At 31.3% G+C, this 20,906-nt stretch overlaps 1 protein-coding gene across 2 annotated transcripts in view; it reads right to left on the bottom strand.

The window, feature by feature from the left end:
• Positions 1-20,906, bottom strand: part of EPHA3 (EPH receptor A3) — a 323,316-nt gene that overhangs the window by 220,044 nt on the left and 82,366 nt on the right. For both annotated transcript variants that reach the window (XM_006926248.1, XM_015600167.1), the window contains exon 3: positions 16,283-16,943. In XM_006926248.1, the coding sequence (XP_006926310.1) occupies positions 16,283-16,943 (661 nt within the window). The remainder of the gene's footprint in view (positions 1-16,282; positions 16,944-20,906) is intronic.

Below are 20,906 nucleotides of genomic sequence, written 5' to 3'. Positions count from 1 at the left end.
CAGAATGGTATAGCATGCCTTGTTTTAAAGAAATAACCCTGAACTAGGTTAGACAGACCATCAAAACCAATTACTGAACCAAATAAAGTAATTTGATTTTGAAAAACTATCTAATCATGGGTTAGTCTAAGTTCTAAATGTATAAGAATTTAAGATTTCTCAATTTAGAGTACAGATATATTGTATAAGACAAATTGTGTAATGTTCTGTTTAGTTAAACTTTATTTTTGTTTTTATCTTTTATTTTCTATATCTTAATTCTTGGCTTTCTGGATTCTCAAAACTTCAAAAACAACTTTATTTTTGTTTTTATCTTTTATTTTCTATATCTAAATTCTTGGCTTTCTGGATTCTCGAAATTCGCGAACAAAAACAAAAACAAAACAAAACAAAACAAAACAAAACAAACACTCTTTTATATAGCTATCTGTTTTTTCCCCATAACTGAGTCTTTATTTTTATTATGATAAAGCTAACACTTATTAAGTACTTACTATGTGCCAGGACCTGTATCAAACATTTTAGAAACATCATCTCACCTTATCCTCTCAATAATACTACAGAGGAAATGCTGTTGTTATCTCTTGTTATCATAAATTTATAAGTGAGGAAATAGACCCAGAGTGGTTAATTATTTTGCCCAGAGTCACATAGCGATTAAGAGATAATGCCAGGATAAAATCCAGGCTCTTTTATTTATATCATTTATCCTGATTAAAGCACTGATGCTTTAACCATTGTTTTTTGTGCAGGAAACACTGTAAAATATGTTAAGTCCTTAAATCTTTAGCAGAGTGGAGAGAATATAGTGTAAACATTTATTGATACCTGAAGGCCACAACTACGAATGTTTCTATTTGTTTTCTGCACTTTGCCTTTAAGGTTTACTCAGACATAAAATAAGGTGGCTCCGAGGTGGCCCCAGGTGAGTGTAATTTACACATTCAGCTCTTGTCCTATTCCTGGGCTTCCAGTGTGATGTTTGCCATACTCATTGTACCTACTCTTGATTCCTTTTTCAAAACTTTCAAATTTTCATCTCCTATTAGCTCTGAAACTGAATTACTCAGCAAGTTATAAACTTTGTGTCTTAAGTAAGGTAGGCTATGACTGGGACCTCAGTGTTTGCTATAAGAATAAAGAACTTCCCTATACAAAATTGTGGCATATCTAGAAGATGTATTTGCCATGCTATTATTTCTGGCTTAACAATTAGCAAAGGTTTTTTTTTTCTGTAAATTTATTTGGGAAAAATGCATCTTACTTAGGAAAAATACTAGGCTATTATGACCTAATTTTATAAGCTGACATTAATTTAAAGATCATGATAACTATTAAGCTAAAAGAAAAATAAAAATATGTGAGTGATTGAGATGTATAAAATCTTAGTTTGTAGAAAATATAAAGATTCCATGCAGTCCATTTTCAAACCCAGTGTACTTTTAGAAAATTGTTGTGAACATACCAAAAGTCTTCATAAGAAGTATAGCGTGTCCTCAGAGATTCACCGAATATATTCACTGAGTTTCTTAGACGTAGAATCTGATAGATTATAGACGATTTTTCTTATCATTACAATCATCTAAGCAACAGCACATAATCATGCCCCACAACTGACCAGCAAATAAATGATAGCAAATAAAATGCAATTACTAAGTTATAACTCTTCAAGTTTTTATATCTTAAAATAAATATTTCAGGGTGGATAATTTCAGCTGCAGATAACTTGAAAATTTCCAAATGGCTTTTCATCTTCTATTTGTATTTTTTAAAGGCATCCATTGCCTTTTTAATTTATTTTTTAAATTTTGCTTTAAATTGGGGAAACAATCTCACAAATCACAAAAGGCTTTCTTATTTGTGTATGCGAAATTAAGCAACTGTTTTCACTGTCTATTTCTTCAACATTTAAAGACTATTTAGAATGTATGGGCTTTATAAGGATATCTTTCTCTTTAATATACACTAATGTCTATTTCTAGCCTTCTTTCTTCTTCGGAAATTAAGGCAATTACTTCCTGTTACTTCCTCTTTGTAGCCTTTCTTTAAAATAAAATAGGAAGTTAAAAATATTTAAAGATGAACTGGTTTAAGGCAAACTATGTGTTAATTAATATTGTAGATTTTTTTTAATCATTTTATTTTTAATTAACTATCCTGACTCATCTGCCCCACTGAAGTTCTCAATATTTTAATTTTCTAGTTAACCTGTACATTGATCAGCTAAACATTTAGATTGTGTCTCTATTTTATGAAACTTAATTTTAAATAGTTTTTTATGAAAAAAAAGTCTGTGTAGTAAGGAGAGATGTTACAAGTCTTTAAAATAATGAAATATGAAGGCATAGCAAATCTCTAAGTTTATGCGCTTCTATGTCCACCATTTGTGCCTAAATCTGAGAAAGTTACCCACATTTTCCTATTACTTGATTTTTCATGTTATATACTGGTATAGTATATATGTTAATAAAGAAAATATTAATAAGTAGAGGAGCTGTCAGGATTTACACAAAAGATTTATTTATTATGTACAAGTTTTGAACTAGACTCTTAAAAGGTTTATGGAGGCATGGAGACCACTGCTGCTAATCTTAGAAAGATTACAGTCTATAACAATAACAAAGTTTGCTTTTTATTCACTTTAAAAACAATTTAGTACCCATACTTTAGTGACATATTTTATAGTTCTTTCCTAACTCTCTTAGATTATATTCTAGGTTAAAACGTAGCTACAAACTTAGATATAAGATATTATGATAGAATGGTATAAAGAAGATCCAAAAATATAAAATCAAGTGACACAATCATCTTATGCTAAAGAATGTCACTGGATCTTTGGTGGTGAACGTAGATGTATATCATCATGTAAAACAAATGTAATCCTACCAACCCTGCTGGATAAAACTCAGGTTTATTACTGGACTAAGAATGTACAGAAGCATCCTCTATGCATAGATCTGACTATTCCTCTGCAATGCTGACCCTTGTCTGAAGTTTGCAGCATGAGCCTGGCCACTAGCCAATATGAACAATGTTTAAATTTCTTTATGGCAGCTCAGCGATCTTTCAAAAGTTCATCTGCTTTACCTACTGTGCTTAATAAAAAGCAAGCTAATGCATTTTTTCATTTCCTTTTCATCACTAATAAGAGCAACCATCACCTTTGTGAAGGATATAGTCTGCTTTTACTTTCAGCTTCCTTTTCCCAGTAGCTCTGCACTGATACACTAATAGAACCATTATCCCACTCATCATCATTGCACAGATTTAGATATAAAGCAGTGTATATCTTTTCACTAAAACGTAACAATTCTAAAGCCTTAGCGAATTACTTCTGTTCTTAACAATATTTTAAAGGAATTTTACTGTTAATGAAATAGTTGCTTTGTATAAGTCTTTCTGGAAAATATTCTGGAAAGCTTAAAAGGCTAAGAAATTTCTGATAGCAACACAAAAATTTGTAATCTATAACACCAATAATGTTTTCAAGGAAAACTAGTTTCATATAACAATTCTCATATAAAATAATCTCATCAATAACATAGGAAGTATGTACATTTTAAGGCACATTTATTTACCTAACAAAGTGTAATAAATTACTAGTATGTGTGATCCCTCCAAACTTTGAAAGTTATGTATATTATATTTATTAACTTATTTTGTATGCTGCCTCATTTTAAAGGAAAGAAATATAAAAATGTATGCAGCAGCCCAACGCCATCTGAAGTTTAATTTGATATTTTATTCTATACTTCACTCTTTTAAATTTTTTAAGAAATAAAGAATTTAACTACATTTATAAGTACATATATTATAATAATTAAATATCTATATATGCTCATGTGCATGATATATATAACATGTATACATACATACATACCTGCATATATTATATATGTACACATGACATAGGTTGGTATACATACACTTATACACATGTATTTATGCATGCACACAAGCATGGATATTTACCTATGTGTATATATTTTTCAAACATAGCAGTGCTTATGAGCTTTTTAAAAACCCAGTATGTGTTGCAGATATGTCAGCTATCTCCAAAATTCATTTCCAATCTGCCATTTGGAGATCTGTCAAGCTAATGATGAAGCATATTGTGCAAGCATACACATTGGGCACATAGCGAGTGTCTTTCTGAGCCCTAGTTCCCCACTCGCCATCATCTCCTATCAATCATGTCCTCAACAACAGCAGGGGCAATGGAAATAAAAGCAGAGGTAATTAGAGGTGTGACTCAGTTCCACATGTCCGAAAAATAAAGGCCAGAGATATCTTGTTAAAACATTTTTGTGTTGTAGTTTTACATAATTCTACATTGATAAAAAGAGGAAAGTGTTGTATTAATGAATATGTAGTTCTTGCCTCCTTAAACAATTATTGTCAACCTTTTTTTTCTCAGAGCTAATCAAATTCTTCAGGCACTCCTTTGGCAGCAAGAACCTGCAAATTTTCACATTATGATGACTTGCAGAAGCATCATTAAATGAAAAATATTAGCTTATTATATTATAGGAGAATTGGGCTTCAGAATTAAACAGATCTGAATTTACATCCTGGCATTATGATACAGTTCAAATTAGTAAATTCTCTTAGCCTTACTCTGGTAAAATATGGCTAACATTTACCTGATAATTCACATTATCTTGCGGATTAAGTAGTAAGTTAATCACTGGGTACACACTAAGGCAATCGATAAATGGCAATTCAAATGTATCTATGACTTACCATACTTGAGATGGGATACTCACAATTCAAGACAAAATAAATTGCTATCAAATACTTTTGTAACAATAAGTATTGCTATAAGGTAAATATTGGTGCTAATGGTGAATAATAGAGTACATAGAGAATATAACGGGATAAAATTGTGAGTTTAGTATTAAAAAGAAATGTTGAGAGGGCATAGCTGTTAGTCAGATGTAGGAAGACACATAATTCTGTAAACTTTTATAGGAAATGCAAACAAGATATGATGACCACGATATGAATCAATTTCCAAAAGTAAAAACAAGCTAGTCGTTGAAGAAACACAATCACTCCTGCCACTGGAGTCAGAGGTAAATGTCTATGATGAGGTGCAGAGAGAGAACATGGTCGAAAGTATTAAATAACATCCTCAAAAGCATCCTTATAGTAACTACTACGCAGAGCTGCACAGACTATTTCTGAAAACACGGGCTGGTGAGCTTCAGGTTCTTTATTTCCACTCGCTCTCTTCACTGGGGAGCCTGAGTGATCTCTGGTCACACACAAGTACTCTGCACTCAAATTCCTGTTTCACTGCTCACTATGACCTCAGACAATTGTGCGAATTCTCTAAATTCCTATTTTTCTCTCATGAGAAATGGGGATATGATAGCACCTTTCTCATAGATTGTTGAGAGGATTAAATGAAGTGTCTTACATGTCTGAGGACAGAAATGGCTATTTTTAAAAGAAACAGCTGATGTTGAGGTGCTGCTCTAATTTTCAAAGAAGAAACAGCCAGAACTAGAAGCACGGGAACTTTTTATTCAAAGACTATTAATACAATATGTCATGTAATATAACCATATCTACCTGTCATCTTTGCATTAGTATCACATTACAGAAAAAAGGAAGTCAAATGTCAGATTTGATTTCATGTCAGCACTTCAGAGTATCCTTTAAGGGAACTAACTCTGTAGCAGCTGTCTGAACCTTTCACATAAGGAAACACCCTCAGTCTTCAAATGAGCTTTCTCTTTGATATCTCTTTTATTACTCTGTTCACATTCTCTGTTCTTGCACTGCTAAATTCAAGCCAGTGAATGTCAGTCACTTTGTCCAGCTCTTTGCAAGTAACATTCTTTCCCTCTTTTAAAATATCCACCTTCAGGTGAATATTCCTGAAATATTTATTCTTTCTCCCAGATAAAGAATCTTTGTTTTTCTTTGCATTGGTGTCACTTTCCAATGGTCTCAGGAGCTAGCAAGATTTCTTATGCCTTCAAAAGTTATAGAAATTTCTAAATACCCAGAAAAAAATAAATCCTAGGTATAATCGTGAGATGCTTGAGCCTGGGTTCCAAGTTAGGCTTCACCAATGTGTAATGTCACCTTTTAGCCTTAAATTATATCTCTATAAAAGAAGAGCTTATCCTATAGTAGATTTTCTTAACCTTTACATTATTTCATCTTTGACTGGATAATTCTTTGTTGTAGAGGCTGCCCTGTGACTGATTTTTAACAATTTCTCCGGCCTCTACACACTAGATGCTAATAGCAATCCTCTCTTTTAGCTGTGACAACCAAAAATGTCTTCAGACATTGTTAAATATCCTTTGAGGACAATCTTGCAGGGTTGAGCACATTACGTTAGGCTTTAAAATTCTATGGATGGTACAGTGAAAGAAGCTGCAGTAACATTTGATTTCTTTATATTTCCACTAAAATCTAAGTTCCTTGAGGGAAGGAACACTTTTCTGTTTTGTTTAGAGCCACATTTTGAGTGAAAACTTGGTATAGTAAGCCCTCATTAAGTTTTTGTTGACAAAAATGAACAAACGATAGAATATGTAACTTTATAGAGATTGGAAACTCTCCCTAAGCAGCACATTTTGATGTGCCTATATAAACAACATTCCTCTTTTGTGCTTATTCCATTTTTTCCTTCTGAATATTGTGCTTGCTTCCTTTTAACATAAATTCAGTTCATATCCCTTTTAGAATACAAGATGCTTGAGAAAGAACTATATTCTCCTCCTCCTCAACTCAGCACATTGATCAATTCTGTACAACATAAAACTCTTATCCATGATAATTGATAGATTGAAATATTCTATCTTTAATAAAGCAGCATGAGATAAACAGCAAATGGATCCAGATCTCTGAAATGTAGGTTTCTCTCTCTAATAACTACCAGAGAAACAAAAATGTTTCTTTTTAAAACTTGTATATGTAAATTTGTTTCTGGGTTTCAATAAACTTGAATATTCTTTTTGCATTAATTCAAGAATGATAGTCCCTCATCCCATACCATATATGCTTTGTATTTTCTTGGTGAAAGTAAGCCTTTGTATCAAGAATCAGCAGATGTTCTCAATTACAGCATCCATGTTTAACCTTTGTAGCATTACAACTGACCACTGAACACAGAATTTGAGAATATTTTGCATTCAGGGTCTTTTGCTACTAAAAGTCATTCTTATTTCTTATTTTTAAAAATAGTACAAAATGTCTGTGGCTGATCATATGAGGGTTATGACTCTTAAGATCTTAACTCACCCTTGGGATCTCCGGGTCTGTGATTAAAAGTTCACATTGTGATCGTGTTTCTAAAGGACAATTGACAGCTTCATCCCTCAGAGGACTATAGAAATAGTGGTAAGCAACAAAATGACCAAGGTGTATAACGCATATATACACATATGTATTTTAATAGTAAAAACTATATAAATAAATGTATATATACACATTACTATCATGGAGTCTGTTCCCTAAAAGAGGCATCTATTAGTGCTTATAGAGTTATCTGCCAGCAGGATGTTTTGCCCGCATCCTGGAAGATGAGAAGAGCCAACAGCAGAGCATATATGCAGTCTTCATTTCATATGATTCTTTCCAAATGGCTCTTAGTTTGAGAGCACTTTCATCAAATATTATCAAAACTTATACTTCTCTCTACAATTGCTCTCCATTAAAGTTTAGTGCCAGCTGTCAGAGTTGTAATGTAAACCATTATTAGCTCTTATAAGTTCTACTCTGGAACTAATAAGGGATTGTCAAAATTCCAAATACAGACCTAAGAGGGGAGAGAAATCACAAGAAAGAAGGTGGAAAGTGTTCGATAAAACTGTACTGGCAAAGCAATCATTATGAAACTATTACCAATGCATTTCACAGAATCTAAGAATCTCAAGAGGGAGAAAAAGATCTAGTTCTGTTTATTTTGCACAGGGTTCGATTTATGTTCCTCTGGGAGAGTTGACTGAAAACAATGAAAGAAATAATTGGAAAATTTAATAAAATATCAATAATCTTTCTTTAGAACTTACATGCATTCTGAAAAAAAATACATTGAATTCTTTAAATTTAAAGTAAAAAATGTTAAATGAAGCTTTCATAATATTTTAATAGCTAGAAAGGAAAAGCATAAGTTTGAAAAAATCAAAGATGATATTTTTTATAAAAGCTATAAAAAATTGTTTAACAAAAAGGCATGCAGAAAATCAGAACCAAGGAAGACAGTCTGCATAATCTCTAAAGTAATCTAAGTTAAAGAAACAAAAATGGAGATGAAATTTCAAGACTTCTTGCAGAGTTCAATTAGGCTTGACAGTAAACTACGATGGCAGACCCATAGGCTATGTGACAAGGTGTTATTTATTAAGATGCCAAAATCACTATAATTCTTATATATGCAAAATAACCAATATTTCATTTCTCATAAATGTGGCTTTTTCTTGGAAAATTCTAATCCATTTTCAGATGAGTTTACATTTAATAGATATTTAGTGAGTGGTACACAAAGCAATATTCTGGTCTTCTTTTGAAAATGAGACTGAAAATTCAATGATGGAAAAAACATTTTTCAAGTAAAATTAGAGCTATTTTTCTTTCTGCAAGTGAAATTATTTTTCCCATGTCTTAAATTCCCACAGTGAAAACGATCCTGGAAAGCTTAATTCATATTTTGCCACAGACAGATGCTCAAACAAATAAACTACACAAAGGACAAATTATTTGTGTTCCTCCAAAACTATACATTTGACATACAGGCATTACCTAAATTATTATTTGGACCGAACTAGTTAAAGCTTCTGAAAATTTCACACGACTTAGTGATGTAAAATAAGAATTTAGTATTCTCCAAAGCAGATATCTCATTTGATTAGAAAGGACTGTGAACTGAGTTAGAATCTTAGGAAAATATCTTAATACTGACCTATATAGAATGGTCTTCTAGGTTAGGATAAAGAGTAGTAAAATACCAATTTAAAGAGAAAATGTCTCATTATTTTCCCCTCTTTGAACAATCGAACTGATAAGATTATACAACTAAAACTAACCCATATCAGGTACAAGAATATGTATTTTACTAAAACACTGCAATTCTTATTTAGTTGTAATTCTGTGTAAGACAGTTTCTAACATTTATAAAACTGCCTGCGATTTTTAAGGTCTTATATAGTGGTTCGTTGTTCATCATTTAAGTTGTTCTTATTTATTATGAGGTATTTAAATTATTAGATAGGAATTTGTTCTACTCCCTAAATTTACCGACAGGCATAATTCTCCTAAATATGTTTGCAATTAAATTGTCTCTGACTGCTCAAAATAATCTGATTTGTAGTATATACAAAACAAAGAATTCACATTTCTTTCTAGTATCTTAAACATGCAAATCCATGGTTTAAATTTATACTGTTTATTTTTATACAGACTCAGAGATAAACTACAATGCTTAAATAAGTCTCAAATGAAATACATTCCTCTATGTTTCCTCTTTTTCATTTTTAAAAGGAGTTTTTACTTAATTACTGTTTGGATAGTGCACTGACATAATTTGATTGAAAGTTTCCAGTAATATCACACAGTAATTCATGTAAGCACATTTGGCATTTACTTCATACAATTTGTATTGTTTTCTCCACTGCCTTTTTAACTATTTGGACAATTCTTTAGTATACATAATAAATATCTGAATAAATCAAAGAGCTGTAGCTAGTACTACACAGAGGCAAGTAAAATGGCTTGACAAATATTTTTACTTACTTGATTACTTATTTTTGACTCACATGATTCCAGCGAGGCAAGAACATTATTGTTATGTCCTCTCCAACCATCTAATCTAGTCTTTTATACAAGGATTGTTAGAATATAACACAGGGTGTAGAAATTCAATATTTAACATTTTTCAAATGCAGCATTTTTATCTTATTTTACTATTGCTGTTTGCTTATTTCCTAAACTATATTTTCTTAAATCAATTAAAACTTGAAAATCTTTCTAGGTATACAATATAAAAATATCCATCTATGAATTCAAAGCTGCTATTCAAAAACCACTGGAAAAGATCTGTGCTGAAGAAGATAAGTGACTGAGAAATATACCAGATGGGAAAAATTGAGTGACAGACAGATATTTAGAAGAAGAAGAAAAATAAAAGCTAAGAATAAGAGAACAGAGAGAATATTACCTATGATTCAATAGAGTAGAGGTTTAATAAAACTAAAAATGAAGTCTCCTCAAGAAAAACAAAAATCTTGTTGGAAAGAATGTAGACAACCAATGATTAGATAACGACTATATAAATATGTGTATTCATTAAAGACATTTTCTCTCCCTCAAAATTTCTGTAAGGTCTAAGGTTTAAAGTAAAAGAGAGGCTGTTGAAAGAGTGAGTTTGTTATATCTAAGTGCTTTAACACAGAGTTTGTTATATCTAAGTGCTTTTAACACAAGAAAGCAAGGAAGGCAACATATCTCATTAATGGTGATGACTGACTATAACAATGAAGTTCATATACCTTTCATCCAGTGCTAGATACTCTACAGTGGACTAAAGAACACATTTATTGGCAATTCTAAAGGATAAATATTATCACTCCCATTTTGTAGATAAGAAAACTGAGGCTCAAACTAGTTAGCCATACAACTGATAAGCAGTAATCCTTGAACTCTTGAGCCTGAGCATTCAAAAACATCAGTAACAAGAGCCTTTGCTAAATAGAGTAATTAAATGAAAACATAAATTTGAGGACAAATTCAGGAAAGTTTTTTGCACATGTTAGTACTGCCATAACTTATATAAATTGGTGAGAAGACAGAAACTTGCATAAATCAAAGGTTTTATAGTTATTATATAGTTGTCATAATGTATCTGTTTAATTTATTTGAAAATTATTTACATTATTACTTATCAGTGACTTTTTTTCTAATAAATTCATTGTTTCCAAAAGTCATGGATGTGCAACTACTAGAGGCAAAGTGGGGATGGAGGATTGTCATTTTGAACTGAGGAAAAAACACATTCAATTTTTATAATTCAAGGCAAAAAAACTGATAATTTCAGTGCAGTCTCAAAAGGATGAATCAAGAACTAGGTGTGTAAAACTAAGGGACGTATTCAGCATCTTCATAAACAGATCTTCACTTTATTAGTGGTAACTGATTTTTGTAAGTCAGAAAATAATATTCATCAAAAATTTATAAGGAGAAAACGTATTCTCTTAGGCATTGTATAAAATATTATTATTACTTTAATTCATCTATTATTAATATGACAGCAGTTCAGATGAATCTAGTCTTAACTTGTTGCAAATGTGTGTGACCTAATAGTCAAATGTATTCATTTCAAATTAAGCATGAATGTCTTTATATGCAAGGCATTCTGAAAGACCTCGTGGATTCAAAGATAAACAATATACAATACATCCTATCCAGAACTTACATTCAAGGTACACAAAGACTTAGTAGTTGCTAAAAAAAAACTTCCACTAAGATTTTAAATTTTCTCTAGCTTCTCTAGAGCAAGCAGAATATCTAAATCATTCTGTTATTAAAACCCTGACAGCTTTTATAAGAGAGTTTCAGAATTGACAGAAAAATAGATAGAGTTAAGAGCTGGCATTGTTAAGTCCTAGGTGAAACAAACATAATTACAAATAAGCATCAAAAAGTCTAGATGTCTTCATACATCACATCGAATACACATTGTCTATTAAGCTGCTAATGTACAAGAACAAGAAATAAAGTTAGTATTCCACACTGAATGCACAGAGATAAAACACAGAGCAACAGATTTTTCGGTGACATTAATAAGGTATTTGGTACATTAAGTCTAAACAAAGTTTGTAGGAGCAGGAATATTTATAGTAACCTCCTGGTTTGTGCCTCAAATGTAATTAATTGACTATATAAAAAGCCATTAGCATTCTGATTTCTTTTTTCCAAACTGAATCAAAGCAGATAACATAATTTATTAGCCAGTATTAAAAAAATAATACTAGAGATCACAAGATTTCCTTAGAATCAATGTGAAATTCCCCCACCTCTAATCTTAAGAAGTAAAAAGAGTTGTGCTGTGATGTAAGAAATATGAAGGATTTCCTAAATAAAATAAATCAAGTAAATCAAGATTATTAATTATCGAAGATAAATAGCACATGATTTATGTTTATAATTTTAATTTTTTAATGTCATCTTTTTAAAAGGAGGTTTATTGAAATCCTATAAATACAACTCAATCTGCAATTTGACTGTATTTGCAACATCCAGAAAGTTTGCCCAGATCCTAGGAAAGTGGCCCAAATGAGGTTTAAACCACACACACAGTAAATTAAAAGAGATTCCATGATTTCTTCCTATGTCATTAAATTGAGAAATAACTTTCTTAAACGAAAGCCATATTTTAAAATTATATATTGAAAAAACTGCTACAAAAACAAATCTGATCATGACTTTTTACTTTCTTTACTAATCTTTACATTACCCTTTATCATTTAATCTGGTGTGATTATTTTATATGTACATTTATATTTTACCAAATTTATTATAATAAGTACTTTCTACACTCCTGGAGCTGCCTTTTTCTGTATTTCTAGTTTGCTTGGAATGTAATTCCTGAATAATCATTTATAAATATTTTTTCACTCCTTCCTTATTTTCTTCCTCTGACCAGTCTCTGAAACAGAAAGATGTACTATTTTCTACTCTTACTTTTCCATGTTCTTTCTGCCCTAAGAAAAGAAAGACCAGCAACATACTGTATCTTATTGCAAACAATTTTAATTTCACATTCACATCCTCCCATACCAATACCTTCTTCCTCATCATACTAATAACTTATTTTTCAGTTTAAGCTATTATTAACTTAGCTCTGTTTAGTAATTCAGTTAAAAAGCTATGTTCTTTTGGAGGCAGAGACACTAGAAAGAGAAAGATGAACATTATCATTGCTAAACTAGCTGATAGTTCAAAAATGTGAGTGTGTATGTATCTTTTAAAATGTAAAATGTTTAGAAGATTTATTGGTCTGTCTTGCACTAAAATTATTCATTTACGTATCTGTCTTTCATATTAGATTGTCAATTCGTAGAAGGTAGATACAATGACTTATTCATCTATGTTTGTCCTGTGTCTGGTCCATTATTACTTTGTATTAAGATGGTCATAAACACTTATTGAATTTAATGTAGTAGACTTTTTCTTGCTTCTCTAAGATGCTTAACAACCCACATATCCAAATTTTACTAGAAATCACCAGGAATAAACCTCATCTTCTCACAATATGAAATTTTGGTTGGCAATTCTTTCTTAAAATTCTAGAAACAAAAAGATCTAGGAAATAAACTGAAATAGTTAAATCTTGTATTAACAGATTCTTGGTTCCTTTTTGCCAACTCTCTGTGGCCCTATTCATCCTTCAATATACGGCACTCTAACTCCAGTGGCATTTGTGTCATCATGAGGGTTCCTGGTCTCTGTCACCATTGCACTGAATCGCAAGGAAGCAGTGTGGGTTGAGTTTACTACTGCAGCCTTTGGAGTCAGGCTGCCTGGTTTTAAACCTCAACTCTAATACTCACTCATTAAGGAAACTAAGGCAAGATATTTACCTATCAAAGCTTTATTCTCACTTTTTAAATGGAGATAATAATAGTATGTACCTATAGGTTATTTTAAGGAATAAATGAGATACATCATAAATATAACTTAGCAAATTAGCAGTGTCTGACATCTACTAAGTGCTTAATGAGTGTCTTCGAATTCTTACTACAGTGCTTGTTATGAAGTACGTGCTCATTAAATATTTGTTGAAATAAAGTGAATGAGTCTCGTTTTCTTCTGTTTTAGGCAACTGAAAGCCTGTAGTTGTGATTATTGTCTTATAAAATAGTCTTGATGTGTTTACTATCTGGCTATATGTGTGCTCTAAATAGTGGACATATCAAAGTATGGCTCTATCCTTTTTTAAAAGAGTAACACACTATTTTTTTGCAAACAAACAAACAAAACTGATCTACAAAATACATAGGTTTATCTAGCTATCTTTTCATTTATATCTTTTTAAAGTATTACCATTCTTCTGTGTGACCAAATTGAAGTACTGGTGATAAAATTGAAATACTGATTTTTAAGAGGCACAGCAAACTGTTCTGACCAGTCCACAAGCTTATTAAAATCCAACCAAAAATTAAAAATTCAAAAAGGAAACCATAACAAACACCAGAACTATTACTGACAACAATAGCAAAATTATAAGTCTCAAGTGATGCTGGCCTACACTATTACAGATCCCCAACTGTAGAATTAAATGGTTGAGTATCGAATTTTCAAAACATAATAGAGTATACACTAAACTGACGTTAAAACAAGCATCTGTTAAATAAAATCGGTTTATACTTGGCACAACATGTAATTCAGACAAAGTAGAATACCTTGACACATTATCTAGTAACCTAAATACACAAATATTTGTTGATTCAAAACATGCCTGACAACAGAGAATGTCAAATATAACCAGAGCAACATGCTCCATCTTCAAATTACACTGCTAAAAATCATCCCCCTATTAAATTTCAATCACAGCCCATTTCATGTGCCATCTCTGCTTCTACTAAAATTACTTTTATTGGTTTATCTTCAAAATATTTTTGTAGACTACTTTGCTATCTATGCATATGTATATCTTATTCTGAAAATAATATTTTTAAATTCTGAGAAAGTCTATAATAATATAGTATTATTATATTAAAGAAGTCTTGTTGACGTCCTGATACATTGTAAACTACAAGATTCAAGGATGTAAAACTGACATAAATGTTATCTTTAGGAATAATTTGACACGGAGGACCACTGAATAGCATAGCAGTTACTTTAAAAAGGTGGTTCATTAAAGTAAGACAAGATAAGAAAAACAGTAACAATTCTGAATTTATTGTGAAATTTCTCAATACAACTTAATATAATTCTTTTTAAAAATTCTTCTACCAAAGTTTATCTTCAAGACAGCATGTATAATGAGCTAATAATTTGAATGCTTTATTTATTTCTATTAACACATTGATGTGATTCTAATTACCTCACTGATACTTATTTTTTTATTTCTTATAACTTTGAATAAAATATAAAGCACTGTATAAAAATTATTTAAAATCCAAGCATCTAATGAGTAGGTTTATTGCTCAATGCTTACATTGATACATATTACTGAGATGGAAACACAGCTATTTCTTGTCTTGTGTGGATATCAGAGTGTGCTTCAACAGTGATTAAATTAGAGGAGATAGACAATTTGTTTAATTCTCCTTGAGCTAGGCCTTCATTATTTTATTTAAAATAGATCTCACAAATATAAATCATAAACAATATCATATAATAAAATACAATTCATAAATCATAAATAATACCATATAATAAAATACAATTCAAAGTGAAAAATGAAGACTATGGAGACTTATCTCCGCTCATGTATATATGCCAGTAATAGTATGTTGTTTCAATTTTAGAACTTTCAAAACTATTAACAGTGTTCTAATGGTGCTTGCCAAGGATCTACATAACATGGAAAAGTATGAGGTTAAAGTGTACCGTTTGTTCTCATTAATTTTTTTCTATAAACTATGTCTATAGTCAAAGGCAAAATGCTATGTTCTGTTTAGATTGTTATAAAGGTCAATTTCTGTATAAAGTATAATAATTTCTCCTGGATGGACTTGAGACTTACTGAATGGCCATAAATAGAATACCAAACTCAATTCCTTTGGCAGAGTGTAACAGCAAACAAAGATATTAAAACAGACTAGATCTTATGCATTTATACATTTAAAATTTTAATATATAAGAAAAGACTATATTTAACAGCAATAAAGTACATACTGCTATGACATAGAAAAGCACATACTTAGTCAATGCAGTAACTAATCCCATTATAATTAGATTACCTGAGTGCCAATGATATTTCTTTCTTCTACAGAAAAAAGACAGTTTTTTTTTTCTTTCAGTTGATTTTGAATTCTACTACCAAATCATTACATAGCAAGGAAAACTTAAAAATAACATATGTAACACCTCTAGTGGGATATAGGCCAGCACCACATAATCAAACATGTTAATATTTCTACAACAAACTATGAATCAACACAGCAAGTGAGATAAATTTAGTCTATAAATAGACTCTGTTCAGTTTGAGCCATGATTTGCTGCCAAGTGAGTTCAGGCTAAATTTATTTCTTTTCATTACTCTACGATAAACTTGCAAGTGAGAAATACCACTCTAAGGAAAATCGAGAAGACTTACCTTGACACGTAAAACCTCTTTCTTCATAGCCGGCATTGCACGAGCACTTGCCAATGGGTACAAGCCATTCTCCTTCCGTACTGCAATACATCCTGGGAGGGTCTTCCTCCTTAGAATTGTTAACACAAGAACCTCTAACCTCCACCAGGGATTGGGAATCCATGGGCACCGTGTCTGGAAACATAGCCAGATTCTTCACCGTAAACGGGCACTTTTTGAAGTATACCCTCACAGACACCAAGGCAACACAAGCGCCGACATCTTGAAAAGCCAGATAAAATCCCTTTTTGTTGACAGGACCCACTTCTCTAACCTCAGTATTAAGCTTCAGAATACGGTCCCCGAGGTCCATTTGAGTGAAACTTTCATCGGCTGCAATCGTGTCAATCTTTGCGAACTGATGCTCTCGGAACTTGACCCCGTGGTCATCGTCGGACTCCATGTAGTACAGGTTGAAAGTCTCCTTGCAAGTTCCCAAAACCAATGGAATGCTGTTGCAGTCCCGTAGAGTGAACTTGAGCTCTACATAAATCTTCTGAGCTGAGTTCCTGGGGACCCAGTTTGTCCTCAGCCAATTATTTTGACTATGATCCATGACATTGCACACCTGGTAAGTCCTGATGGGTGTGTAATGTTCATCAACACCACTGATTTCTTCCCACTGAAGAGTCAAAGAAGAAAAAAAAACACAAAGAGAGTCAGAAGTAATAAGCATAATGAATAATAATGAATACAAAATGAGAGTGTCAATGGTATCACAGGAAATACCAAATAAACAAGCAAAATCTTCAGTGTTACTCATTAAAAGTCATGATGTGGAGCAACTCCATAATATTCTTTTTAAAAAAATTATTGTTATTTGCAAGATTCTCTGAGTTTATTGACACAAAGTAATTTATAATTTTGATGAACACATTTGAAATGCATTGCAGTTTTTGAGATATTCAGGAAAAAGTTGCTTAGCAATTGATTGAACCTAGCCAAATAGTCCAGGACCAAAACTTCAAATCAGGCATCTTCTATAACACTATAAAGTGGTTTTGTTGTATATATTTTGGATTGTTTTCTTTTTGTTTATTTGTTTGTTTGTTATTAAAGAAGAGAATGAAAAAAATACCACCATCTAAATTCATCTTTGTTAATCTTTTCCCAATGTGAACCAGATTTTGGTAAAATCAATATATGGGAAAGCAAGGTGAATCTAAATGATGTTATTACCATGTATTTTTAAGCATGATGTTTTTTAATGTACTCAGTTATTTTAAAGAATACATTTTGGGGAACTATAAAAGAAAATTTGAAATAAACATGTAAACATGGTTTCTTCCTCTCCCTCCCTCCCTCTCCCAAATAAAACAACTAATAGTTATGCATGGAGAACAGAAGATGTAAGTGTAGAGAACATTTCAATTCTTAATATCTTTTACCCACATTAAATTTTACACAAGAAAAAAATAAATAGCTATTTGAGTGATGGTGGTTGTTGTTATAGCAGTTAGGATTATCCTACTACAAATATTTTTATTGTAAAAACATTTAAAATGTTCGAGACTTTAGAACAGTGAAGTACTTCTTCTGTGATCTTTAGAACAGATTTTGAAAAGCTTTTAATTTAGTATCACATCATTTGTGTTACTTAAAATTCTACAACTATTATACCATTCTGTTTCTATTATTACAATGTTTACACTTTCTTTCAACATGCCCAATTTTGCCTATTGCTACCAGGAAAACAAAACGTTTGCCATATCATCCTTTTATTTTTTAATTAAAATTATAGTTGACATTCAATACTATATTAGTTTCAGGTATACAGCATAGTGGTTAGACATTTATAAAACTTATGTAGTGATCCCCCTGATAAGTCTAGTACTCCACCTGACACCATACATAATTATTTACAATATTATTGACTAGATTCCTAATGTTATACTTCACATCTCTGTACCTATTTTGTAACTTCCAATTTGTACTTCTTAATCTCCTCACCTTTTTTCCTCAGCCTTCCAACCCTTGTCCCATTTGGAAACTGTCAGTTTGTTCTCTGTATAAATGAACAAATAAAACGGCAACAAATTCATAGATACAGAGAACAAATTGATGTTTGTCATATCATTCTTAAATTCAGAATCTTCTAGGGCTCCTCATTACCTATGCAATAAGTTTCAAACTCTTTAGTTTGATGTTTGTATTTTTCCAAAAACTGGTTCCAACTTACATTTATGTTTTTCTAGAAGTTTGAATTGAGGTTAGTGAATTATGTTTCACTTATGCACAAACTATGTTTTTGTCAGTGTTGACTCTTTTACTGTTTTCAAAAGACACATTTGATAGTTTTTTGTTTCTGATATAACCTCAACTGGATTGTATTCTTTTCTTCTTGATGCTTTTCATACCCCTTTCATTCATAAGAAATTGTATTATATAACCCCTATTAAATTCCACAGTCATTCAAAAATCTAATTCTTTTTTCAAATTTTATTTTATTATTGGTTTCAAGTATACAGTACTTTGGTTAGACATTTATATAGTTGGTAAAATGATTTCCCTAATTGCTCTTTCTCTCCTCTTGCTTTCCAACTAGCCGTTACATTAATGTAACTACATTCCTTATGCCATGCTCCCCAACCCCGTGGCCATCTATCAAACAATGAATCAATCAAAAGTACTAATTTATACTTTGGTGAAGGATTAAACAAATCTAATTCTTGATACATGGTAAGGGAAATTTAGTTTTGTCTCAACACGTTTGTTAAATTTTAGACCTCTTTATTTCCTCCATAATATGCAACACAAAATTTCAACTTTTGGGAGATGCATAAACAAATATTTTCTCTTATAATATATGTAGGAATCATTCAAGAAGGTAACAAATATAAAGTTCTTATTAGATAATGTAATTGGATTTTGTAAATAAATACAATCTTTGTGAAGCCCATTATAAATGTGTTCCTAAATTTTCTTCATTAAGGGAAAGGCAAGTTTTACACTCTTTTAATGGCATCTAAAATGTATAACAGTTCTTTTTCTATTTCTATTTATTAAAAAAATAGGAGTTCCATAATTTCTACTCACAAAATGAAATAAAAGGTTAATTTATTAATAGTTACCTTTATGGTAACCATAAACAAAGAAATATAGTATTTATTTGGCCTTTGAACCTCACTAAAGAAAAAATAAATTATTTATATTAGAGTGTTTGAATTATCAAAACCAATTTGTGGGCCCCCATCAGTGTGAAAAACACAGTTTAAAAACTTCTTATTCTGACTAGCTCTCCTATAACCCCCAAAACAAAGCAAGAACAAATAAGTGAAAAGCAACACTTATTTTAATAACTTTGATCATTCAGGGTCTAGAGTATAAGAAAGGCCTAATTTTCCAGAGGCAATTTGGTTTAACTCATTGTCACACCCAATGTTCAACAAAGAAACAAATTTAGACTATTTTAGGACCCCTCGACCTAATATACAAGATATATTTATATCTTAATATAAGAAAAAAATTTGCACTGCTCTTAATAATCACCAACATACCAATTTCAAACATCCACTCTATGAACTTTTTAAGAAGGAAAGTATATATGAGAGTCTCCATTCTTAAAATTTTACATTGAGATGCCTATAATAGTAAAGTCATATTTAAGGCAAAATTAATGTATAAGTTTAACATCAGAAAAATTTAAAAAAGAATGATCAGAATTGGAGCTCCAAAAAGCTCTGATGTTAAAAAGTCAGTATTATGTGAAATTTTCTCTATTATTTTTCTATTGGTTCTCCAAAACCATTGTAAAATACAGAGCTAACAAAACTCTAGAGTATAAATGTTTGCTGCAGACATTTTACAGAGAGTCAGATCATGGGCATCATTATTTAAAAATAAGCCAATTGACTTAAAATTTTTTAGGTCAAGATTTCCTTACTAGACTAAAAATGAGTTGGTAGTTCAACTGACGAATCAATTGCAAATTTCTTCTGCTATATATGAACAGCATTTTACTAGACATCAAACAGTGGGAGATTATGTAGCGATTTTTGTAATCTGATGTAAAATATGATTTTAATTATGGAGCTCTCACTGTAGTTTAACATTTTCCCTCTCGATGCTAATTTGGCAAGCTATCACAAGTCCTTGAATGTAGAGGTATAAATTGCAAGGAGATAATGCAAACAGCACCATAATGCTTTGCACGTAAAAGATTGGAGAGAGCAATTATCACTTCATTAATTTGTAATGAAGACCAAATTGCCTGTAAGGATGGTTACTTGACATCTCAGACCACTTGCAAAAACAAGTCTCTAACTCTAGTATTTACTGAGGAATAAAGACAGTAGAAATAAAATCCCTAAATGAGCATTTCTACAACAGCAGCAACAAAAACAAAAGTCATTCATTAAAGCTGCTGTTGTAAAGGTTACACTTTATACATTTAAAGAATGCCCATAATTACCCTATCTTCCTACTCCAAGAACTAATTTGAATTATTAGATACTATATTGCCATAGTAATTGTCCCAAGGCAGACTCAGAAAAAGAAAACAGGTGACATAGAGAATTGATGATATTTAAAACGGGTGGTTCAAAGGATCTTTCTCATGATTTTTCTAATTCCTAAAGAAAATCTC

Source organism: Pteropus alecto, unplaced genomic scaffold, assembly GCF_000325575.1.
Source record: "Pteropus alecto unplaced genomic scaffold, ASM32557v1 scaffold239, whole genome shotgun sequence".
NCBI classification, from domain to species: Eukaryota; Metazoa; Chordata; class Mammalia; order Chiroptera; family Pteropodidae; genus Pteropus; species Pteropus alecto.
Note: the sequence above shows the minus strand (reverse complement) of the source record. Positions and strands in the feature narration are given on the sequence as shown.